This window comes from Protopterus annectens, chromosome 13.part0 (genome assembly GCF_019279795.1).
Source record: "Protopterus annectens isolate FY-2018-M chromosome 13.part0, PAN1.0, whole genome shotgun sequence".
NCBI lineage: Eukaryota > Metazoa > Chordata > Ceratodontiformes > Protopteridae > Protopterus > Protopterus annectens.
Window position 1 is genome coordinate 1370238130 of NC_056747.1, and position 27839 is coordinate 1370265968.

Here is a 27839-nt window from a genome sequence, read left to right on the forward strand (position 1 = left end):
GTCCTGCGTTGGTTACCATCCCTTCTTCCATTACGTCACGTTGTCAGGGGTATAAAACATGCATCCAATGCCATTGCATCAGTCTTTCTTGCTGTGCGGTGCCCGAAGCAGAAGCAGTTCTCAAGTGCCGGTCGGCTGACTCCTGAAATTTTCGTTTTCGAGTTTCAGAACTGAAGTCGTCAACTTAAAGCTAAGTACCCCATTGGGGAAACTTTTTTTTGCTTCTTACCGATGTCAGTAAAAGTTAATAATTGCATTACTTGTGGAAAGCAAATACCTCTCAAAGATTTTCATTTGTACTGTATTCCTTGCCTAGGCCCTGACCACAACAAACCTTGCTGTCCCTTCTTCCATGACATCAGGTCATCAGGGGTATAAAACATGCATCCAATGCCATTATGTCAGTTTTTCTTGCCCCAGATGTCAGATGCCCCCCTAATGGGGAGCAAATAAAATTAAAAACACAAAAACATACCTCCAACCAAAAGCAAATACACCAAAAAGGCTTTTAAGCATAGAAAAAGAAAGAGGTATAGCCAGAGAAAATTAGGGGGCTTGAGGGAGGGTAACCAAGACTGCAACAGTGAATACACTTGAACATCTACATTTATGGTAAGTGTACACAGCTGTACTATGTTCTTCGTGTTTCACAGTTGCAGTCATTAGAGTAGATTCCCAAAGCTACGGTTGGGAGGAGGAGTTTATACAGCATTAGGACCAGCTATAAGGCACTGCAAGACAGCAGTGACAAAGCCAGCTCTAGATTTAGAGAAAATTGGTAAATGCTAATGCTTGGTGAAAGTATGTACAGAACTTCAGGTAGCAGCTTCTAGGATATCCCTGGTAGGGACACCTCTGAGAAAGGCTGCAGAAGTAGATGCAGCCCTGGTGGAGTGAGATCTGATCCCCTGGGGGATTCGTTTTCCATGGTGCTTATAGCAGAAATGAATGCAATAGCTTATCCATTTAGAAATGGTTTGTTTTTTAATAGCCTTCCCCTCTGCCCCTGCAGCAAATGCTACCAGCAATTGTTCAAATTTTCTTCGAGATTTAGTCCTGTCCAAGTAGAATCTAAGTTGTCTGTGCACATCCATGGGATGCAGAATTCATTCCCCTTTGTTCTGTTGATTGGGAAAGAAGGTTGGCAAATGAATGGACTGATTAAGAGCCACACTGGAAACCACCTTGGGCATGAAGGATGGATTGGTCCTCAGAGATACCCTGTCCGCATGAAAGATGATGAAAGGCTCCACTGTCATAAGGGCCTGTAATTCAGATATCCTTCTAGCTGAAGTGATTACTAAAAGGAAGGCTGTTTTCCAAGAAATAAATTTTAAGTCTGCAGTAGCAGCTGGCTCGAAAGGAGGCAGAGTAGGGTTCTCCAAAACAAAGTTAAGGTTCCAGGCAGGGGTAAGAGCTCTCCTGGGTGGTTTCAAGTTCTTTGCCCCTCTGAGATACTGCTTGAGCAGGGGATGAGAGAAGAGGGTTGGTTCTTTGTTACAGTGAGTTGAAATAGCTGAAGCATGGATTTTAATTGAGGAAAAAGACAGGCCCTTGTAAAGCATCTCAGTTAAGTATTGCAAAACTGAGGTAAACTGGGAGCTGCTGTGCTCATCCCTAAAGATTGGTTCCAGGCACAGAATCTTTTCCATTTGTCAGCATAATATTTTCTAGTACTAGGCCTTCTCGTCTCCAAGATGACATCCATCACAGGTTTGCTGAGGGATGATAAGGATGAATTTAAGTGATTAGCCAGGCTGCAAGGTTCAATGTTGGAAGCTGAGGGTGCAGTACTTGGTTCTCTTGCTGAGACAGCAAGGAAGAGGTCTGGGGCAGGTGCCATGGAGATATCTGTGACATACTGCACAGGAGTGGGTGCCAGTGTTGGCGTGGCCAGTCTGGAGCAATCAAAATCATTCTTGGTTTGTCCTGTTTGACTTTTAGCAGAACTTTGGAGGGCAGAGGGGGAAAGGCGTAGACTGATAGGTTTTTCCAGCTGAAGGGCAGAGCATCCACTTTCCAAGATTCTTTGTGGGGAGTCCTTGTGCAAAACTGTCCAACTGGTAATTCTGGGGGAGGCAAATAGATTTATGGCTGGGCTCCCCCATTTGCTTGTCAACATGTTGAAAAAAAGTGGTTCTAGTTTCCACTCGTGTGGGTCCACGAGATTTCTGCTTAGTCCGTCTGCCAGTGTATTCAAGTTTCCTGGCAGGAGTTGAGCTTGCAGGTGCACTTGGTAGCTCAAGGCTGTGTTCCACAATGCCATGGCTAGTCTGCAGAGGGGGTAAGAATGTGTACCCCCCTGCTTGTTTATGTACCACATAACCGTGGTGTTGTCCGTCTTTGCCATTAATTGTCCTGGAAGAATGTAGTCCTTGAAGGCTGTCAGAGCATTCTGTACAGCTAACATTTCTATTTGATTCATATGTAGGTGCATTTGATTTGGGTTCCATTTGCCCTGAATGCACTTCCCTGCCAGATGAGCCCTCCCATGCATAGTCTGATGCATCTGTAGTTAGGGTTTGGGTGGCAGGGGGTAGTGTGAATGGCAGTCCCTTGTTTTGGTGGCAGGCCTCTGCCCACCATAAGAATTCCAGGCGTAGGCAAAGTATGATAGGAATCATTGTTTCCAGGCTGTGACAGTGTTGACTCAATAGACTAAGTACCAATGTAGTTTCCTCATATGCAGTCTTGCATATGGAATTAGGAAAATGCAGGAGGCCATGAACCCCAAGGCTTGCAGTATTTGTCTTGCAGATAGCAGGGTTTTTGTGGCCACTTGTTTTAAGTAAGTTACCAAATGAATTTGCTTCTCTGGCATGCGGAAAGTCATTTGGACAGTTGTATTCAAGCTTGCACCCAGGAATGTAATCTGTTGAGAGGGTACCAGTTGTGATTTCTTTCAATTTATGGTGTATCCCAGACAAGTTAGAACCCTTTTTACAAACGCCAGATGATTTAGAAGTATGCCCTGGTTTTCTGCCTAAATTAGACAATCGTCCAAGTATGGATATATTTGAATATTTCTTTGCCTGCAAAATGCAATGACTGGAGCTAGGCACTTTGTGAATACCCTGGGCACAGTAGATAAGCCAAAGGGCAGTGCAGAGAACTGATAGTGCATGTAGCCTGCTTTGAAGCGTAGGTATCTTCTGCAAGATTCCCTGATTGGGATGTGCAGGTATGCTTCCTTTAAAACTAGTGTTGCCAACCAGGCATCTTTGCCTAGCATAGGAAGTAACTGGTGAAGAGTCAGCATCTTGAATTTTGGAATGTCCAGAAAGGTGTTTAGAGTAGACAGGTCCAGAATTGGATGCCATGATTTGTCTTTTCTGGGTACCAGAAAAAGCCTGGAATAGAAACCTTGTCCCTTTTCCTCTTCTGGTACTGGTTGAATAGCCCCATGTTTAAGAGGGAAAGTACTTGTTTTTGAACCTCTGCCCACTGATTTGGGGGCAGGTCTGGCCACCCGCTTGGTGTTGGCAACGTGTGGAAATGAAATCTGTACCCCTGGGACACTGTATTTAAAACCCATTTGTCCTGGGTTATGAGTTCCCAATTCTTTGCATGAAGAGCAATGTTTACCCCCAAAGGGGCGGCTAAAAGGTAAGTGCTTGGTAATTTTAAAAGGAAGTAATTGCAACTGTTTACCATAGGGGGGGTGTCTTGCTTATTTCCAGATTTGGAAGTGGAGGGCCCCCATTGCTTAGTTCTGAGAGTCGCCTGGGACTGAAACCTGGTGCTTTTGGTGTGTCTGGGTTTGGCTTGAGAGGATCTGGAAGGGACTGGAAAGGACCAGTTCTTAGTAGGCCAGTGCCTACTAAATCTTGGAGGTTGCACTTGTAAACAATCTTTAACAGTTTGCATAGATTTAGCTTTATCTTCCATCTTTTTCAGAACTTCTTCAGCCTTATTGCCAAACAGATGGTCCTGATTTGAAGGAGCATCCAACAATTTAGCTTTAACATAATCAGGCAAAGACTGCTCCTTAAGCCAAGCATGCCTTCTAAGCACAGACCTAGTAACAGCAGCCCTGCGGGAGGCCTCTAAAGAATAAAAACCACATTGAAAGTATGTTTTCTAACTTGTTCAGCAGAATGCAATAAATCCTATAAATCTTTATTTTCCACACAGTCAGGAATCAACATCATTTTCTGTTTAAGCAGTCCAATAATATGCTGTTGATACTTTAATATATGAAATTGGCAGTTTAAAGCCCTGGTTGCCAAGGTTGCAGAAGTATAAACCTTCTTACCCCATCTATCCAGCGCCCTGGAGTCTCTATCAGAAGGGGTAGGATTTTTAGCAGTAGAAGCCTTAATGCCCTTGGGCCCCTGAGAAATGGTTTCTGGATCTGCAACAGGATTTCTGAAAAGGAACTTGTGGGACTCAGGAACCATGTAGTATCTGTCAGGTTTACTAGGAGCCGGAGGCAGGGAATCAGGGGCCATACTGGATTCCGAGAACACATCATCAACGATGTCTAATACAGGAGATATAGCCAAGGGTGTATGCTGAGGTAGAAGAAGGAAATCCCTAAGCCTCTTTTTTGAATCAGAAAATTCCTGACTTTCCCAGTGGAAATGCTCCCTTAAGGTATGTAAAGTTTCCCCAAAAGAAAAATCCTCAGGAGGGGAAGCAGAGGGAATGGAATCCTCTGCATCAGAATCCTCATAAGTAGGTATGGACAAATCCAGGTCATTAGAAGAGTCAGAAGAAACAGAAACCTGATGAGAAGATTCATAATCAAGCTCAGCCCTAGGCCTCTTGGGGGGGGGGGGTGACTACCCCTGATTAGAGTAATTAGATATTCAGCCATTTTGATCATTTCTTTTTTAGGCACAGGGGCCTGAATACGTGGCCTGGACGTCGTTTGTTTTAGACAGATCAAGATTTAGGCCTTAGTAATGAAGGTGGAGTCAGTTTAATATGCAAGTCACTAGGCCTGAATACACCCTCAGAAGCCAGTGCCTGCACAGTGGCTCCGGACCCATCCAAGGTAGAGACATCCGCGGGTTCCATAGGTGAAGCCACTCGCGGCATACCAGACTCCGAATGGGTCTCAGTAGAGGCCTGCGAATCAGAAGTAGCGGGTATCAGGGGCTGCAAAAGTGCTTCGCTGAGTACCGACGAACTGGCGACTGGCTTAGGAGAAGCATCGTCAGCAGTTTTGTAACTCGGCGGACTGTCTCAGTCTTTATCTTTGTGTTTTTTTGGAATCCTGGTAGTAGGATGGCTAACCGATGACATTTCTGGATAATTAAACAGAGAACTGAAATATTTAGAGGCAAAAATGTACCAACGACGGATAGTGCGCTGATTAAATAAAGCACAAAACCGACAGCAAGGTATGTCGTGGTCAGGGCCTAGGCAAGGAATACAGTATGAATTAAAATCTTTGTGAGGTATTTGCTTTCTACAAGTAATGCAATTATTAACTTTTACTGACATCGGTAAGGAGCAAGAAAAAGTTTCCCCAATGGGGTACTTAGCTTTAAGTTGAAGACTTCGGTTCTGAAGCTCAAAAATGAACATTTCAGGAGTCAGCTGACCGACACTTGCGAATTGCTTCTGCTTCGGGCACCGCACAGCAAGAAAGACTGATGTAATGGCATTGGAAACATGTTTTATACCCCTGATGACCTGACGTCATGGAAGAAGGGACAGTAACCGACACAGGACCCAAGACTTTGTTAATCAGGCCGACTGAGGGCATCCTGCCAGCAGATTACCCAAATGTAATGACTGCAACAGTCAAACACGGAGAACATCCTAAACTTTATTATGGACAATCAGTAGATAAATTATGTTTAAAATATGGCGGGATTTCCTTTTGCAAACTTTTTTGTGTAATTTTGTGCTTTTTTTCATTATGTTGATCTTTGAAATGTCAGCATCAATCGCTTGATTTTCAATGCTTTTACATTTCTATAAATCTCATGCACCGCCTCCCACACACACACACATATAATGGCTGTGAAATGCTTTTTTAAATTTTTACTTATATGGACATGGATACACTACAATATGTTAAGACCATCAGCAGAGAGCACACAACAACAGACTGCATGCTAATTTGGGACACCTGCAGAACAAACACTCAAAATTATAGGCTTCAGCCTTCCTGAAGCACATACGTGAAGGAATTTCATTTTTTCCTACATGTCTTTTATTTAACATCAGTACGTAGTCCCTTATATATATGAGGAAAGGTTACACTGCAGACACACAGTTAGAAAGCTAAGGGAACACACCTCATTTTCTTGACTCTGTTTAGTCGTCTTTTCCTCCAGAGCAGCTACCTTCTTATTAAGCTCAGCTGCAGCTGAACTCAATGTTTGTTTTGCTTCATCTAACTCTTGTCTCACATGTTTCAAGTCTTCAATCAATTGACTGTTTTCCACCTGAAAAAGAAAAAAAAACAATGAAGCCTTGTATTATTTTAGTAGACAAAACAATCCACTTAACATCCTAATGTAGAAAAACCACCTCCATACAGCTCAGCATAAATATACAGGCACTGATGGAATGCAAGACATCTGACAATTCTAGTAACCCTGGGTACCAGCCAATTCACTGACTCATAGTTGTAAAAAATCACTTGTGAGCACCACACAAGAATGCTCTCATCTACTCACATACTTCCAATTCACAAGAACTCAGTCCATGAGAAGCCAGACAGTTGCTACTGATGTCACAGCAGAAACTCCACAAGGGGCTCCTGCACCCGTCTAGTACATGCCACTACAAAGACCACCAAAATATTTAAGGAATTATTTCTGCACAAGAGATAAATGACAAAAAGAGTCCTAAACCAAAATACAAAAATCTGTCCCTGCCACTAACAGCAGCATACAGTAGCAAATATGGAGAAAGTCTCACTTAGGACAACCAGTGAGCACAAACTTAGTACTCATCACAGACCCTACCAATGCACCTGATGCAAACACACACACCCAACGCGCACACACACACACACACAAGCATGCGCGCACACACACATATTCACACCAACGCACACACACACAAACAGACAAATATTGAAGGGCAGAGGGGGACCAAAGTTCTTTGAAGTGACCAATACTCCAAATGTGCTCCAAAGTCATACTCAATGCATCTGTTGTTGGAAGCATTATGAAGTAGTTCTGCTAAGCAAAAGACAGCCACCATGTTGTTGTGTCTTTCGGCTTTTCCTGGTTAGGGGTCGCCACAGCGGAACTCTGGTCCGCTAATGATTGGCAGTAGATTTTTACGTGCTGAGATGCCGGCCATAACGCACAACCTTCAATGAAGGGATGCCCATTCACGAATGTCTCCACACAGAAGACGTTCTAGCTGAGAATCGAACAGGACAACGTCTTACTGTGAGGTGACAATGCTACCTCAGCACCACCACCGCAGGCCATATAAATATATATATATATATATATATATATATATATATATATATATATATATATATATATATATATATATGTGTATATATATATATATATATATATATATATGTGTGTGTGTGTGTATATGTATAATATATATATATATATATATATATATATATATATATATATATATGTGTGTGTGTGTGTATATATATATATATGTATATATATATACATATATATATATATATATATATATATATATATATATATATATATATATATATATATATATATATATATATGTGTATATGTATATATTTACATATATAAAAGATAACCACCATGTAAGGTCCTTAAATGAGACTGGAATCAATGGAATTCTTATAAATGAGCCTACAAATGAACCTGCATACTGAGATTCTTCAGGTAATGATGTAATTGTCTAAAAATTAACCTGCATACTGAGATGCTTCAGGTAATGCTGAAATTGTCTACAAATTAACTTGCATACTAAGATTCTTCGGGTAATGCTGAAATTGCCTACAAATAAACCTGCATACTGAGATTCTGCAGGTAATGCTGAAATTGTCTACAAATGAACCAGCATACTGAGATGCTTCAGGTAATGCTGAAATGGTCTACAAATGAACCGGCATACTGAGATTCTTCAGGTTGGCAGTCACAGTGATGCAGTGGTTAGCGCTGTCAACTCACAGCAAAAGGTTTTCTGGTTCGATCCTCGGCTGGGGTGCCTTCTGTGCGGAGTCTGCATGTCCTCCCTGTGGTCGGGTGGGGTTCCTCAGGGTGCTCCAGTTTCCTCCCACATCCCAAAGACATGCTGTAGGTGGATGGGACACTCTAAATTGGCCCTAGGCATGAGTGCATGCTTGTATGTGCCTTCCGTGGAAGGTTGGGTGCCGGGCTGACAACTCGACACTGTAAAACTCTACTGCCAATCATGAGCAGACAGTTGATCTGCTGTGGCGACCCCTAACCGGGAAAAGCCGAAAGAAGAAGAAGAAGATACCAAGATTCTTCAGGTAATGCTGAAACTGTCTACAAATGAACCTGCATACCGAGATTCTTCAGGAAACACTGAAATTGTCTACAACTGAACCTGCATACTGAGATTCTTCAGGAAATGCTGAAATTGTCTACAAATGAACCTGCATAGTGAGATTCTGCAGGAAATGCAGAACTTGTCTACAAATGAACCTGCATACCGAGATTCTTCAGGTAATGCTGAAATTGTCTACAAATGAAACTGCATAGTGAGATTCTGCAGGAAATGCAGAACTTGTCTACAAATGAACCTGCATACGGAGATTCTTCAGGTAATGCTGTAATTGTCTACAAATGAACCTGCAAAGTGAGATACTTCAGGTAATGCACAAATTTTCTACAAATGAACCTGCAAACTGAGATGCTTCAGCTAATGCTGAAATTGTCTACAAACTAACCTGCATACTGAGATTCTTCAGGTAATGCTGAAATTGTCTACAAATTAACTTTCATTCTAAGATGCTTCAGCTAATGCTGAAATTGTCTACAAATGAATCTGCATACCGAGATTCTTCAGGTAATGCTGAAATTGTCTACAAATGAACCTGCATAGTGAGATTCTGCAGGAAATGCAGAACTTGTCTACAAATGAACCTGCATACGGAGATTCTTCAGGTAATGCTGTAATTGTCTGCAAATGAACCTGCAAACTGAGATACTTCAGGTTACGCAGAAATTTTCTACAAATGAACCTGCATTCTGAGATGCTTCAGGTAATGCTGACATTGTCTACAAATGAACTTGCATACTGAGATGCTTCAGGTAATGCTGGAATTGTCCGCAAATGAACCTGCATACTGAGATTCTTCAGGTAATGCTGAAATTGTCTACAAATTAACTTTCATTCTGAGATGCTTCAGCTAATGCTGACATTGTCTACAAATGAACTTGCATACTGAGATGCTTAGGTAATGCTGAAATTGTCCACAAATGAAACTGCATACTGAGATTCTTCAGGTAATGTTGTAATTGTCTATAAATGAACCTGCAAACTGAGATACTTTAGGTAATGCTGAAATTGTCCACAAATGAACCTGCATAATGAGATTCTGCAGGAAATGCAGAACTTGTCTACAAATTAACCTGCATACGGAGATTCTTCAGGTAATGTTGTAATTGTCTATAAATGAACCTGCAAACTGAGATACTTTAGGTAATGCTGAAATTGTCCACAAATGAACCTGCATACTGAGATTCTTCAGGTAATGCTGAAATTATCTAGAAATGAACCTGAATACCCAGATTCTTCAGATAATGCTGAAATTGTCTACAAATGAACCTGCATACTCAAATTCTTCAGGTAATGCTGAAATTGTCTACAAATTAATCTGCATAATGAGATTCTTCAGGTAATACTTGTCTACTAATGAACCTGCACAGTGAGATTCTGCAGGAAATGCAGAACTTGTCTACAAATGAACCTGCATACTGAGATTCTTCAGGTAATGCTGAAATTGTCTACAAATGAACCTGCATACAAAGATTCTTCAGGTAATGCTGAAATTGAATAGGTTTGTCCCGGGGATTACTTCTGTGTCACTATTAGACAGAGGCACAGTAAGGGCACAGTATACTCAAATCATGGGGTGGTGTAAGCCAAACACAATCGGGCTAGGCTTATAAATGCCCCAGGGCAGATAGCCTAGTATGAACCTATGAACCTATTGTCTATAAATGAACCTGCATACTGAGATTCTGTAGGTAATGCTGACATTGTCTAAAAATGAACCTGCATACTGAGTTTCTTCAGGTAATGCTGAAATTGTCTACAAATGAACCTGCATACTGAGATTCTGCAGGTAATACTGAAATTGTCTACAAATGAACCAGCATACTGAGATTCTTCAGGTAATGCTGAAATTGTATATAAATGAACCTGCATACTGAGATTCTTCAGGTAATGCTGAAATTGTCTATAAATGAACCTGCATACTGAGATTCTTCAGGTAATGCTGAAATTGTCTACAAATGAACCTGCATACTGAGATTCTTCAGGTAATGCTGAAATTGTCTACAAATGAACCTGCATACCGAGATTCTGCAGGTAATACTGAAATTGTCTACAAATGAACCTGCATACCGAGATTCTGCAGGTAATACTGAAATTGTCTACAAATGAACCTGCATACTGAGATTCTTCAGGTAATGCTGAAATTGTCTACAAATGAACCTGCATACTGAGATTCTTTAGACAATGCTAAAAATGTCTACAAATGAACCTACATACTGAGATTCTTTAGACAATGCTAAAAATGTCTATAAATTAACCTGAACACTGAGATTGTTCAGGTAATTCTGTAATTGTCTAAAAATTAACCTGCATACTGAGGCTCTTCAGGTAATGCTGAAATTGCCTACAAATCAACCTGCATACTGAGATTCTGCAGGTAATACTGAAATTGCCTACAAATCAACCTGCAAACTAAGATTCTTCTGAAATTGTCTACAAATCAACCTGCAAACTGAGATTCTTCAGGTAATGATGAAATTGTCTACAAATGAACCAGCATACTGAGAAGCTTCAGGTAATGCTGAAATGGTCTACAAATGAACCGGCATACTGAGATTCTTCAGGTTGGTGGCCATGGTGATGCAGCGGTTAGCGTTGTCACCTCACAGCAAGAGGTTTTCCGGTTCGATCCTCAGCTAGGGTGCCTTCTGTGCAGAGTCTGCATGCCCTCCCTGTGGTCGCGTGGGGTTCCTCTGGGTGCTCCAGTTTCCTCCCACATCCCAAAGACATGCTGTAGGTGGATTGGACACTCCAAATTGGCCCTAGGCATGAGTGCATGCTTGTATGTGCCTTCCGTGGAAGGTTGGGTTTTGGGCTGGCAACTCGACACTGTAAAATTCTACTGCCAATCATGAGCAGACAGTTGATCTGCTGTGGCGACCCCTAACCGGGAAAAGCCGAAAGAAGAAGAAGAAGCTACCAAGATTCTTCAGGTAATGCTGAAGCTGTCTACAAATGAACCTGCATACCGAGATTCTTCAGGAAACACTGAAATTGTCTACAACTGAACCTGCATACTGAGATTCTTCAGGAAATGCTGAAATTGTCTACTAATGAACCTGCAGAACTTGTCTACAAATGAACCCGCATACGGAGATTCTTCAGGTAATGCAGACATTTTCTACAAATGAACCTGCAAACTAAGATGATTCAGCTAATGCTGAAATTGTCAACAAACTAACCTGCATACTGAGATTCTTCAGGTAATGCTGAAATTGTCTACAAATTAGCTTTCATTCTGAGAAGCTTCAGCTAATGCTGAAATTGTCTACAAACAAACGTGCATACTGAGATTCTTCAGGTATTGCTGAAATTGTCTACAAATGAACCTGCATACTGAGATTCTTCAGGTAATGCTGAAATTGTCAACAAATGAACCTGCATACTGAGATTGTGTAGGTAATGCTGAAATTGTCTACAAATGAACCTGCATACTGAGATGGTTCAGGTAATGCTGAAATTGTCTACAAATGAACCTGCATACTGAGATGGTTCAGGTAATGCTGAAGTTGTCTACAAATGAACCTGCATACCAAGATTCTTCAGGTAATGCTGAAAATGTCTAGAAATGTACCTACATACTGAGATTTTTTGGGTAATGTTGAAATTGTCTACAAATGAACCTACATACTGATATTACTCAGGTAATGCTGAAATTGACTACAAATAAACTTGCATACTGAGATTCATCAGGTAATGCTGAAATTGTCTAAAATTGAACCTGCATACTGGGATTCTGCAGGTAGTGGTGAAATTTTCTAAAAATGAACCTGCATACTGAGACTCTGCAGGTAATGCTGAAATTGTCTACAAATCAACCTGCATACTGAGATTCTGCAGGTAATGCTGAAATGGTCTACAAATCAACCTGCATACTGAGATGCTTCAGGAAAGGCTGAAATTGTCTACAAATAAACCTTCATACCGAGATTCTTCAGGTAACACAAACTGTCTACAAATGAACCTGCATACTAAGATGCTTCAGGTAATGCTGAAATTGTCTATTAATGAACCTGGATAGTGAGATTTTCAGGTAATGCTGAAATTGTCTACAAATGAACCTGCATGTTGACATTCTTCAGGTAATTCTGAAATTGTCTACAAATGAACCTGCATACTGAGATTCTTCAGGTAATGCTGAAATTGTCTACAAATGTCCCTGCATACCGAGATTCTGCAGGTAATGCTGAAATTGTCTACAAATGAACCTGCAAACTGAGATTCTGCAGGTAATGCTGAAATTGTCTACAAATGAACCTGCATATCGAGATTCTTCAGGTGACACTGAAATTGTCTACAAATGAACCTGCATACTGAGACTCTTCAGGTAATGCTGAAACCGTCAACAAATCAACCTGCATAATGAGATTCTGCAGGTAATGCTGACATGGTCTACAAATGAAACTGCATACTGAGATTCTTCAGGTAATGCTGAAATTGTCTACAAATGAACCTCTATAGTGAGATTCTGCAAGTAATGCTGAAATTGTCTACAAATGAACCTACATACTGAGATTCTGCAGGTAATGCTGAAATTGTCTACAAATGAACCTCTATAGTGAGATTTGCAGGTAATGCTGAAATTGTCTACAAATGAACCTCTATAGTGAGATTCTGCAGGTAATGCTGAAATTGTCTACAAATGAACCTGCATACTGAGATTCTTCGGGTAATGCTGAAATTGTCTACAAATGAATCTGCATACTAAGATGCTTCAGGTAATGCTGAAATTGTCTAGAAATGAACGTGTATACTGAGATTCTGCAAATAATGCTGAAATTGTCTACAAATGAACCTGCATACTGATATTCCACAGGTAATGCTGAAATTGTCTACAAATGAACCTGCATACTGAGATTCTTCGGGTAATGCTGAAATTTTCTACAAATAAACACAATGGCAGAAGATCTAAGCAGAAACATCATAGATCCTCACGAGTGGAAACTAGATCCACAAGTATTGGCAATAACTCAAAAATGGGGGAGCCCAGACATAGATCTGTTTGCTTCCCCCCAAAACTACCAACTACGGAAATTCTGCACAAGGACATACCACACACTAGCTTGGAAAGTGGACGCCCTCTCATTCAGTTGGAAAACATTGACAAGTGTATGCCTTTCCTCCACTGCCTCTTCTGGCAAAGGTGCTTCTGAAAGCCAGATTAGAGAGGCCACAAATGATACTCATTGCTACAGACTTGCCACACCAATACTAAGGAACATGGCTCAAGGCCCACCATGGATTTTACCTCCAATTCCTCACCTGCTCACTCAGCAAAACAATCAGATTCTACACAGCCAGCTCAAGACTTTAAATCTGGCTGCAGGGCAAATTACCTAAACAACCAGTCAGCACTTCTCTCTAAAGCTATGATGGATGTCATTCTGAAGGCCAGGAGGCCCAGCACCAGGAAAGCCTATTCAGACAAATGGAAAAGATTCTGCGCCTGGAACCAGGCTAAAGGCCAAAATCCCCTTGTCCCAAAAATTCCTCAGATTCTACAATATTTAACTGAGATGTTGCATAATGGACTTTCCTTTTCATCTATTAAGATCCATGCCTCAGCTATTTTCAGCTCAATACAACACAGATCCTCCTATATTTTCACATCCATTAAGACAGTTCCTCAGAGGGGCTAAGAACATAAGACCACCCCGGAGAGCACCAACACCAACTTGGAATCTCAACTTTGTTTTGGAAAAGCTTACACTACCGCCCTTTGAACCAGCTTTTACAGCTGATCTACAGTTCCTATCATGGAAAACTGCCCTGCTGCTAGCAATAACTAAAGCATGAAGAGTCTCAGAGCTACAGGCCCTAATGGCAGTGGAGCCTTTCATAATTTTTCATCAAGACAGAGTCTCTTTACAAACTAACCCTTCCTTTATGCCAAAGGTGGTATCCAGTGTGGCCCTAAACCAAACCATTCATTTGCCCACCTTTTATCCAAACCCCCAGAACAAAGGGGAAAGGCTCCTATACTCTTTGGACATTCACAGGCAATTACATTACTATTTCGATAAAACTAAGGCTTTCAGAAAATCTGACCAGCTCTTTGTGTTCTATGCTGCAGGATCACAAGGAAATGCTATCTCAAAACAGACCATTTCAAAATGAATAGGACATTGTATTCATTTCTGCTACACACACCATGGGAAACCTGTGCCTGGTAACATCAGGCCCCATTCCACCAGGGCTACAGCAACATCAACATCCTTCCTCAGAGGGGTACCAACCAAGGATATTTTGGAGGCTGCAACTTGGAGTTCAGTGCACACCTTCACCAAGCACTATCACTTACCTCTATACTCTAAAACCAGAGCTGGCTTTGCCACTGCAGTTCTGCAGGGCCTACCAGCCTATCCAAACCCTGTTTAGTTCCACCACCCATCCTTAGCTTTGGGATTCAACCCAAGTGTGATGACTGCAGCAGTGTAACACGATGAACATAGTACAGTTTTGTACCTACCATAAATGTAGATGTTCGAGTGTTCACACTGCTGTCCAGGTTACCCTCCCCTCCATCCCCTCTGACCTAGCTGAACTTTTCTATACCTTTTCTATCCTGTACAACCTTTGTGGTGTATTTGCTTGTAACTGAAGGTATTCTTTTTATTCCTTTTACATGTTTTATTAGCAATATGTATATTGCCTACCTACTTGGTGGCACCTGACATCTGGGGCAAGAAAAACTGAAGAAAATGGCATTGGATGCCTCTTATATACCCCTGGTGCACTGACATCAGGGAAGAAGCGACAGCAACCGACGCCGGACCAAGTCTTTGGAACTCTGGCCGACTGCAGGACTTCCTGATGGCAGGATAACCCAAGTGTGATGACTACAGCAGTGTAACACGATGAACATCTCAGATTCTGCAGGTAATGGTGAAATTGTCTACAAATGAACCTGCATACCGAGATTCTTCAGGTAACACTGAAATTGTCTATAAATGAACCTGCATAATGAGACTCTTCTGGTAACTCTGAAATTGTCTACAAATGAACCTGCATACTCAGACTCTTTAGGTAATGCTGAAGTTGTCTAGAAATCAACCTGCATACTGAGATTCTGCAGGTAATGCTGAAATTGTCTACAAATCAACCTGCATACTGAGATTCTTGCAGGTAACACTGAAATTGTCTACAAATTAAGCTGCATAATGAGAGTCTTCTGGTAACACTGAAATTGTCTACAAATCAACCTGCATATGGAGATTCTTCAGGTAATGCAGAAATTGTCTACAAATGAACCTGCATACTGACATTCTTCAGGTAATGCTGAAATTGTCCACAAATGACCTACATACTGAGATTCTTCAGGTAAGGCTGAAATTGTCTACAAATGAACCTGCATACTGAGATTCTGCAGGTAATGCTGAAATTGTCTACAAAAAAAACGTGCATACTGAGAGTCTTCAGGTTATGCTAAAATTGTCTAGAAATGAACCTGCATACTGAGATTTTTCAGGTAATGGTGAAATTGTCTACAAATGAACCTGCATACTGAGATTCTTCAGGTAAGGCCGAAAATGTCTACAAATGAACCTGCATACTGAGATTCTGCAGGTAATGCTGAAACTGTCTACAAATGAACCTGCATACTGACATTCTTCAGGTAGCACTGAAATTGTCTTCAAATGAAACTGCATACCGAGATTCTTCAAGTAACGCTGAAATTGTCTTCAAATGAACCTGCATACCGAGATTTTTCGGGTAATGCTGAAATTGTCCACAAATGAACCTACATACTGAGATTCTTCAGGTAATGCTGAAATTGTCTACAAATGAACCTGCATACTGAGATTCTGCAGGTAATGCTGAAATTGTCTACAAATGAACCTGCATACCAAGATTCTTCAGGTAATGCAGAAATTGTCTAGAAATGAACCTGCATACTGAAATTCTTCGGGTAATGCTGAAATCGTCTACAAATAAACCTGGATACTGAGATTTTTCGGGTAATGTTGAAATTGTCTACAAATTAACTTGCATACTGATATTCTTCAGGTTATGCTAAAATTGTCTACAAATGAACCTGCATATTCTGATGCATCAAATAATGCTGAAATTGTCTACAAATGGACCTGCAAATTGAGATTCTTCTGGTAATGCTGAAATTGTCTACAAATGAACCTGCATACTGAGATTCTTCTGGTAATGCTGAAATTGTCTACAAGTGAACCTGCATACTGAGATTCTTCAGGTAATGCTGAAATTGTCTACAAATGAACCTGCATACTGAGATTCTGCAGGTAATGCTGAAATTGTCCACAAATAGACCTGCATACTGAGATTCTGCAGGTAATGCTGAAATTGTCTACAAATGAACCCGCATACGGAGATTCTTCAGGTAACGCTGAAATTGTCTTCAAATGAACCTGCATACCGAGATTTTTCGGTTAATGCTGAAATTGTCCACAAATGAACCTACATACTGAGATTCTTCAGGTAAGGCTGAAATTGTCTACAAATGAACCTGCATACTGAGATTCTGCAGGTAATGCTGAAATTGTCTACAAATGAACCTGCATACCAAGATTCTTCAGGTAATGCAGAAATTGTCTAGAAATTAACCTGCATACTGAAATTCTTCGGGTAATGTTGAAATTGTCTACAAATGAACTTGCATACTGATATTCTTCAGGTTATGCTAAAATTGTCTACAAATGAACCTGCATATTCTGATGCATCAAATAATGCCGAAATTGTCTACAAATGGACCTGCATACACAGACTCTTTAGGTAATGCTGAAATTGTCTACAAATGAACCTGCAGACTGAGATTCTGCAGGTAATGCTGAAATTGTCTACAAATGAACCTGCATACCAAGATTTTTCAGGTAATGCTGAAATTGTCTACAAATAAATCTGGATACTGAGATTTTTCGGGTAATGTTGAAATTGTCTACAAATGAACTTGCATACTGAGATTCTTCAGGTTATGCTAAAATTGTGTACAAATGAACCTGCATACTCTGATGCGTCACATAATGCTGAAATTGTCTACAAATGGAACTGCAAACTGAGATTCTTCAGGTAATGCTGAAACTGTCTACAAATGAACCTGCATACTGAGATTCTGCAGGTAATGCTGAGATTGTCTACAAATGAACTGCATACTGAGATTCTTCAGGTTATACTAAAATTGTCTACAAATGAACCTGCATACTGAGACTCTTCAGGTAATGGTGAAATTGTCTACAAATGAACCTGCACACTGAGATTCTTCAGGTAAGGCTGAAATTGTCTACAAATGAACCTGCATACTGAGACTCTGCAGGTAATGCTAAAATTGTCTACAAATGAACCTGCATACTGAGACTCTGCAGGTAATGCTGAAACTGTCTACAAATGAACTTGCATACTGAGATTTTTTGGGTAATGTTGAAAGTGTCTACAAATGTACTGAGGTTCTTCAGGTTATGCTAAAATTGTCTACAAATGAACCTGCATATTGAGGTTATTCAGGTAATGCTGAACTTGTCTACACATGAACCCGTATACTAAGATTCTTCAGGTAATGGTGAATTTGTCTACAAATTAATCTGGATGCTGAGATTCTTCAGCTAATGTTGAAAATTTCTACAAATGAACCTCCATACAGAACTGTTCAAACTCTCAAAGTAATCACTCTATTCTCTTTCTAAAGCCCTGCACTAGCTCAGCTCTTATAAGGAAACACTAACTAACTAAAGCACTACACGCTCCTTGACTTCTCATAAGTATTAGGCTCCCAATTGGTTCTTCCTAATCAAGTGAAAAATCAGTTCCCTTCCCTAATCTGATTAGTAAAAAAACAGTTCCCTATACTAATCTGGTATGTCCAAGGGTCAGTTTCAAGGTTACTCTCCAGTCTAGCTGGTGAATCTGGGAATTTTGAGGCAATGTTACAACTGCCTTATGTACACAGACAACCCTCTCCTCCTTCCAAAAAACTCTAATACATGTGAGAGATGCAGTTACACAGCCAAACTGGAGGCAGAGCTCTCTCAACCTAAGACTGGCACAGTCAGTCAGGAGGAAAAGGTAACCACCCACACCACAAATCCAGTCTCACACAGACCTATTGCATCTGCATACCCAACACATAAACACACAAAAACATATTCGGAGGCACTAAATAAAAATCTGCCTAAACAAGCAAAGACCTCCTAAACAGACATCCAAGCAACAGCCACCCCTCAATACCCATGAATCACATATCTCACAAATCAGTGTGCCTCACAGTCACAGCCTTTAAGGCCAAACAACACACCAAATACACTTGTTATAGGGGACTCTATTTTCTGGCACACTGACATCCTGCTCACCAGACTGAACAAGGAGAAGGTCACTGTAAGCTGCCTGTTGGGTGCCAGGATCCACCACATAATGCAAGCACTCAGGTCACTCCAAAGCAAGTACAAGTATGACTCCGTCATTGTCTATGCTGGTGTGAATGACCTGAGACATACCTCCCTGGACTACATGAAAAGAGAAATAGAGGAGCTCTCTGAGCATGTAGCCCAGGCTGGTATGACCCTGACCTTGAGTAGCATCTTACCCTCACCAAGAATGATGCCACAGTATAAAGACAAAATGATCAGTTTCAACAATTGGCTAAAGTATTGGTGTCATTCAAAGGGGATCCAGTGTCTGTCAGCCGGGGATGACATGCTGGACAAGCCACGTTTCTTCGCTAGGGATGGTTTGCATCTGTCACACTTAGGCTTTCATATACTGGCCAAGGCTCTTGCCACCCCCATAGTGCCTTTTTTAGGCAAGGCTCAAAGGACAAACCCACCTCCGTAGACAACCCAAGGATAAAAAAACTAAAGGTAATGCTACTCAATGCCAGAAGTCTAAACCTCAAGATGCACGCACTCGAGGCTCTCCTCAGTATGGAGAAAATCGATGTCTGTGCAGTAACAGAAACCTGGTTCAAGGCTCCTGAGAGCACCCCAGCACTACCAGGTTATAACTCATACCATGCTTCGCCCCAAAACTCCGACCGAAGCACAAAAGGAGGGGGAGTGTCTATATTCATCAAAGATACCTACACCTCCAGGTTAGTGGCACTGCACAAAGCATCGGAAACCATCCATGTGCAACTAACAGTGGGCAAAACTGCCTTTCAGTTTGTAGCCTGCTACAGAACACCCTCCTATTACAGGAACCCCACTTGGCATTCCTGAGAACACTGGAGAATATGAAGGTCTCTCCAAACACTATGTTATTGGGTGACTTCAACTACCCAAACATTGACTGGGAAAACTACTCAAGCCCAAACACCCTCGCCCAACGGTTCCTTGAATTTATAAACTCTAACACGATGGAACAACTGGTCACCACTCCCACAAGGGGGAACAACATATTGGACCTGGTCATCACCAACATGGGGACTCTATGTTCCACACCAGAGGTAAACCCCTCATTGGTATAATCAGACCATAAACAAATTTCCCTGGACATCCATATCCCGTCCCCACCCCCAGCCAAGGAAATCACTGTAAATAATTTCTCAAAAGCCAACTTTGCACTTCTCAAGACTGAGGTGGAATCCTTCAAAGCCCCCGGGCCAGAGGATAATACAGCCCAATCCGCAGAATCCTTTACAAATGCATTCTATGAGCACCTGCAGGAATGCATGGATCGTGCTCTCCCAAATAAAACCAAGACTCACTCCTCCAAAAACAGGAGACCGGTCTGGTGGACCCCAACCATAAATAAGCTATACAACAGAAGGAGGAAGCTACTACATGACAGAGCAAAATCCCAAAAAGGGAAGGCATCTCTGATCAATATTAGCAAGAAACTTCGATCCCTCATAAAATCATCAAAGGCCAGTTTCGAAAGAAAAATTGCCCTAGACACTAAAGATAATCACAAGACCTTCTTTAGTTATGTTAGGAATATGGGTGGAAACTCCCAGATATGCTCTGAATTGTTGCATAACGGTACAAAATATACCGAACCTACAGACATAGCCAACATCCTGGCAGACAGATTCAGCACAAACTTCTCCCCCGCTTCCCCCCCAAAGGAGCAAATGCCTATCCCAACTGAATGTAACCTTCCTAACATCACAGATGCACAGGTGAAAGCTGCCCTCTCCAAAGCAAAAAACACAGCATCTATGGGACCGGACGGTGTCCCAGGCTGTGTCTTACATGAGCTCCAAGAAGAACTGAACCCTCACATTAAGTCACTGTTCAAACTTAGCCTTACTACAGGATATGTACCCAAAGAATGGCGTACAGCTACAGTGGTCCCACTCCACAAAGGTGGTGCCACAACGGACCCCGGGAACTATAGCCCCATAAGCCTGACTAGTCTGGTCTGTAAAGCTATGGAGCGTATTATCATGGAACTCATAAACAAAGACATTGGGAGCCTCCAGACCTGGACCCTACCCAATTCAGCTTTGTTAAGGGCAGATCTTGCCTCTTAAACCTAGATGATTTCTTTGAAACAGTTACCAAAGCCACAGATGAGGGCAAGGTAGTCCACACAGCCTACCTGGACCTCGCAAAAGCCTTCAACACAATACCCCACTCGGGCATCATAAATAAGCTTACCAGCTTAAATATCAACCCATATATCACAAGATGGGTTGCAAACTGGCTCAGAGATAGAACCCACATGGTCAGACTCGCAGGTGCCATGTCCGAATCCAAACCAGTTACAAGTGGAGTCCCACAGGGCTCAGTTCTGGGACCTCTCTTGTTCGGTATATACTTCTCTGAGGTTCAGGCTAACACGGGGGGATTATGGCTGACAAAGTTCGCAGGTGACTGCAAACTGGGGGCCATAATCGAATCTCCAGCTGACACAAACATCCTCCAAAAGGGTCTCAAAGAGACAGATGCTTGGTGCCAGAGCCACAGCATCAAGCTAAATGCTAAAAAATGCATAGTCATCCCCTTTGGGAAAAACAAGGTGCCCACAAATTACCACATAGGTGGTAATCCATTAAGTATGGAAGAAGTAATTAGAGATTTGAGGACCAACATAGATAGTAATCTCTCCTTTGATAATCAAGTTGCCAAAGTGGTTAGAAAGACCTTCTATATAGCCCACCTTATCACGAAAGGGTTCGCATCTAGATCAAGAGAGGTCATTATGCCCCTCTACTCGTCACTCATCAGGCCCATAATTGAATATAATGCCCCTTTGGGATGTACCTTACCCGACACCTGCAGCAACTGGAGAGACCCCAAAAGTACCTCACCAAGAGGATCATGGGCTACAAACAGATGTCCTATGCAGCTCAACTAAAGAAACTCCAGCTCTACTCAGTTGCTTACCGCCTACTCAGAGGCGATCTATGCCTGACGTACAAAGCCATGTCAAACTCAGAATTAATGGACATGCTCCACCTCAAAAAATCCAAGTCCTTTAGAGCTACACGCTTCAGGGACTTAAACCTCAGCACAAAAATAAATAGGACATGCTGGAGGGACAGATTCATTTCCCAGAGGCTCCCCTCATTCTGGAATAGAATCCCAATTCATGTTAGACACAGCCCCTCGCTGACCCTCTTCAAGTGAAATCTGGACCCGTGGATGGGAAATCACAAATTCACTCCTGGGATCTCTTCTGTGTCCCTGCTAGACAGAGGCACAGTAAACTAATCTTAAAAGGGTACCTTCTGTGACCTACTTTACAGAGGCACAGTAGGCTAATCAAATAGGGAGGCGGAAGCCAAATACACTCTGGATAGGCTTATAAATGCCCTAGGGCAGATAGCCTAGTATCTACCTATGAACCTATAATGCTGAAATTGTCTACAAATGAACCTGCATACTGAGATTCTTCAGGTAATGCTGAAACTGTTTACAAATGAACCTGCAAAATGAGATTCTGCAGGTAATGCTGATGAGATCCTACAGATAATACAGAATTTCTCTACAAATGAACCTGCATACTGAGATTCTGCAGGTAATGCTTAAATTGTCTATTAATGAACCTGCATACTGAGATTCTGCAGGTAAGGTTGAATTTGTCTACAAATGAACCTGCATACTGAGATTCTGCAGTTAATGCTGAATTTGTCTACAAATGAACCTGCATACTGATGTTCTTCAGGTAATGCTGAAATTGTCTACAAATGAAACTGCATACTGATATTCTTCAGGTAATGCTGAAATTGTCTACAAATGAAACTGCATACTGAGATTCTGAAGGTAATGCTGAAATTTCCTACAAATGAACCTGTATACTGAGATTCTTCAGGTTATGCTAAAATTGTCTACAAATGAGCCTGCATACTGAGATTCTTCAGGTAATGGTGAAATTGTCTACAAATTAACCTGCATGCTGAGATTCTTCAGGTAATGCTGAAATTGTCTACAAATGAACCTGCATACTGAGATTCTGCAGGTAATGCTTAAATTGCCTATTAAGGAACCTGCATACTGAGATTCTGCAGGTAATGCTGAAATTGTCTACAAATGAAACTGCATATTGAGATTATTCAGGTAATGCTATAATTGTCTACAAATGAACCTGTATACTGAGATTCTGCAGGTAATGCTGAAACTGTGTACAAATGAACCTGCAAACTGAGATTCTGCAGGTAATGCTGAAACAGTCTACAAATGAACCTGCAAACTGAGATTCTTCAGGTAATGCTGAAATTGTCTACAAATGAACCTGGATACAGAGATTTTTTGGGTAATGTTGAAATTGTCTACAAATGAACTTGCATACTGAGATTCTTCAGGTTATGCTAAAATTGTCTACAAATGAACGTGCATACTGAGATTCTTCAGGTAATGGTGAAATTGTCTACAAATGAACCTGCATACTGAGATTCTTCAGGTAATGGTGAAATTGTCTACAAATGAACCTGCATGCTGAGACTCTGCAGGTAATGCTGAACTTGTCTACAAATGAACCTGCATACTGAGATTCTTCAGGTAATGCTGAAATTGTCTACAAATGAACCTGCATACTGAGATTCTGCAGGTAATGCTGAAATTGTCTACAAATGAAATTGCATACTGAGATTATTCAGGTAATGCTATAATGGTCTACAAATGACCCTGTATACTGAAATTCTGCAGGTAATGCTGAAATTGTCTACAAATGAACCTACATACTGAGATTATTCAGGTAATGCTTAAAGTGTCTACAAATGAACCTGCAAACTGAGATTCTTCAGGTAACACTGAAATTGTCTACAAATGAACCTGCATACTGAGATTCTTCAGGTAATGCTGAAACTGTCTACATATGAACCTGCATACTGAGATTATTCAGGTAATACTTAAATCTACAAATTAACCTGCATACTGAGATTCTGCAGGCAATTCTGAAATTGTCTACAAATTAACTTTTATACTGAGATGCTCCAGGTAATGCTGAAATTGTCTACAAATGAACATGCATACTCAGATTCGTCAGGTAATGCTGAAATGGTCTACAAATGAACCTGCATACTGAGATGCTTCAGGAAATGCTGAAATGTTCTACAAATGAACCTGCATACTGAGATTCTGCAGGTAATGTTGAAATTGCCTACAAATGAATCTGCGTACTGAGATTCTTCAGGTAACACTGAAATTGTCTTCAAATGAACCGGCACACTGAGATTGTTCAAGTAACACTGAAATTGTCTTCAAATGAACCTGCATACCGAGATTATTCAGGTAACGCTGAAATTGTCTACAGATGAATCTGCATACTGAGATTCTTCGGGTAATGCTGAAATTGTCTATAAATGAACCCGCATACCAAGATTTTTTGGGTAATGCTGAAATTATCCTCAAATGAACCTGCATACTGAGATTCTTCAGGTAATGCTGAAACTGTTTACAAATGAACCTGCAAAATGAGATTCTGCAGGTAATGCTGAAATTGTCTACAAATGAACCTGCATACTGAGATCCTGCAGATAATACAGAATTTGTCTACAAATGAACCTGCATACTAAGATTCTTCAGGTAATGCTGAACTGGTCTACACATGAAGCTACATACTGAAATTCTTCAGGTAATGGTGAAATTGTTCACAAATTAACCTGCATACTTAGATTCTTCAGCTAATACTGAAATTGTCTACAAATGAACCTGCATACTGAGAATCTTCAGGTAACGCTGAAATTGTCTACAAGTTAACCTGCATACTGACATTCTGTAGGTAATGCTGAAACTGTTTACAAATGAACCTGCAAAATGAGATTCTGCAGGTCATGCTGAAATTGTCTACAAATGAACCTGCATACTGAGATCCTGCAGATAATACAGAATTTGTCTACAAATGAACCTGCATACTGAGATTCAAGTAATGCTGAAATTGTCTACAAATGAAACTGCATACTGAGATTATTCAGATAATTCTGAAATTGTCTGCAAATTAACCTGCATACTGAGGTTCTTCAGGTAATGCTGAAATTGTCTTCAAATGAACCTGCATACTGAAATTCTTTAGGTAATGCTGAAATTGCCTACAAATGAACCTGCATACTGAGATTCTTCAGGTAATGCTGAAATTGTCTACAAATGAAACTGCATACTGAGGTCCTGCAGATAATACAGAATTTGTCTACAAATGAACCTGCATACTGAGATTCTGCAGGTAATGCTGAAATTGTCTATACATGAACCTGCATACTGAGATTCTTCAGGTAATACTGAAATTGTCTACATATGAAACTGCATACTGAGATTATTCAGATAATGCTGAAATTGTCTGCAAATGAACCTGCATACTGAGTTCAGGTAATGCTGAAATTGTCTTCAAATGAACCTGCATACTGAAATTCTTTAGGTAATGCTGAAATTGCCTACAAATGAACCTGCATACTGAGATTCTTCAGGTAATGCTGAAATTGTCTACAAATTAACCTGTATACTGAGATTCTGCAAGTAATGCTGAAATTGTTTCCAACTGAACCTGCATACTGAAATTCTTCATGTAATGCTGAACTTGTCTAGAAATTAACCTGCAAGCTGCGATTCTTCAGGTAATGCTAACATTTTCTACAAACTAACCTGCACACTGAGATGCTTCAGCTAATGCTGAAATTGTCTACAAATGAACTGGCATACTGAGATGCTTCAGGTAATGCTGAAATTGTCTACAAATTAACCTGCATACTGAGATTCTGCAGGCAATGCTGAAATTTTCTGCAATTTAACCTGCATACTGAGATTGTGCAGGTAATGCGGACATTATCTACAAATGAACCTGCATACTGAGATCATTCAGGTAATGCTGAAATTGTCTACAAATGAAACTGCATTCTGAGATGCTTCCAGTAATGCTGAAATTGTCTACAAATGAACCTGCATACTGAGATTCTTCAGGTAATGCTGTAATCATCTACAAATGAACCTGCATACTGACATTCTTTAGGTAATGCTGAAATGGTCTACAAATGAACCTGCATTCTGAGATGCTTCCAGTAATGCTGAAATTGTCTACAAATGAACCTGCATACTGAAATTTTTCAGGTAATGCTTAAATTGTCTACAAATGAACCTGCATACTGAGATTCTGCAGGTAATGCTGAAATTGTCTACAAATGAACCTGCATACTGAGATCCTGCAGATAATACAGAATCTGTCTACAAATGAACCTGCATACTGAGATTCTGCAGGCAATGCATAAATTGTCTACAAATGAACCTGCATACTGAGATTCTTCAGGTAATGCTGAAATTGTCTACAAATGAAACTGCATACTGAGATTCTTCGGGTAATGCTGAAATTGTCTACAAATGAAACTGCATACTGAGATTCTTCAGGTAATGCTGAAATTGTCTACAAATGAACCTGCAAAATGAGATTCTTCGGGTAATGCTGAGATTGTCTACAAATTAAACTGCATACTGAGGTCCTGCAGATAATACAGAATTTGTCTACAAATGAACCTGCATACTGAGATTCTGCAGGTAATGCTGAAATTGTCTATACATGAACCTGCATACTGAGATTCTTCAGGTAATACTGAAATTGTCTACATATGAAACTGCATACTGAGATTATTCAGATAATGCTGAAATTGTCTGCAAATGAACCTGCATACTGAGGTTCTTCAGGTAATGCTGAAATTGTCTTCAAATGAACCTGCATACTGAAATTCTTTAGGTAATGCTGAAATTGCCTACAAATGAACCTGCATACTGAGATTCTTCAGGTAATGCTGAAATTGTCTACAAATTAACCTGTATACTGAGATTCTGCAAGTAATGCTGAAATTGTTTCCAACTGAACCTGCATACTGAAATTCTTCATGTAATGCTGAACTCGTCTAGAAATGAACCTGCAAGCTGCGATTCTTCAGGTAATGCTAACGTTTTCTACAAATGAACCTGCACACTGAGATGCTTCAGCTAATGCTGAAATTGTCTACAAATGAACTGGCATACTGAGATGCTTCAGGTAATGCTGAAATTGTCTACAAATGAACCTGCATACTGAGATTCTGCAGGCAATGCTGAAATTTTCTGCAATTTAACCTGCATACTGAGATTGTGCAGGTAATGCTGACATTATCTACAAATGAACCTACATACTGAGATTATTCAGGTAATGCTGAAACTGTTTACAAATGAAACTGCATTCTGAGATGCTTCCAGTAATGCTGAAATTGTCTAAAAATGAACCTGCATACTGAGATTCTTCAGGTAATGCTGTAATCATCTACAAATGAACCTGCATACTGACATTCTTTAGGTAATGCTGAAATGGTCTACAAATGAACCTGCATTCTGAGATGCTTCCAGTAATGCTGAAATTGTCTACAAATGAACCTGCATACTGAGATTCTTCAGGTAATGCTGAAATTGTCTACAAATGAACCTGCATACTGAGATTCTGCAGGTAATGCTGAAATTGTCTACAAATGAACCTGCATACTGAGATCCTGCAGATAATACAGAATTTGTCTACAAATGAACCTGCATACTGAGATTCTGCAGGTAATGCTTAAATTGTCTACAAATGAACCTGCATACTGAGATTCTGCAGGTAATGCTGAAATTGTCTACAAATGAAACTGCATACTGAGATTATTCAGGTAATGCTGAAATTGTCTGCAAATGAACCTGCATACTGAGATTGTTGAGATAATGCAGGCATTGTCTACAAATAAACCTGCAGACTGAGATTCTTCAGGTAATGCTGAAATTGTCTACAAATGAACCTGCATACTGAGATTCTTCAAGTAATGCTGAAATTGTCTACAAATGAACCTGCATACTGAGATTCTTCAGGTAATGCTGAAACTGTTTACAAATGAACCTGCAAAATGAGATTCTGCAGGTAATGCTGAAATTGTCTACAAATGAACCTGCATACTGAGATTCTGCAGGTAATGCTTAAATTGTCTACAAATGAACCTGCATACTGAGATTCTGCAGGTAATGCTTAAATTGTCTATAAATGAACCTGCA

General features: G+C 40.7%; 1 protein-coding gene across 1 annotated transcript in view; it reads right to left on the bottom strand.

Annotated features, from left to right (window-relative positions):
- Positions 1–27839, bottom strand: part of CALCOCO2 (calcium binding and coiled-coil domain 2) — a 997525-nt gene that overhangs the window by 400371 nt on the left and 569315 nt on the right. Inside the window, exon 6 of the mRNA XM_044055399.1 lies at positions 6255–6404. Within this exon, the coding sequence (XP_043911334.1) occupies positions 6255–6404 (150 nt within the window). The remainder of the gene's footprint in view (positions 1–6254; positions 6405–27839) is intronic.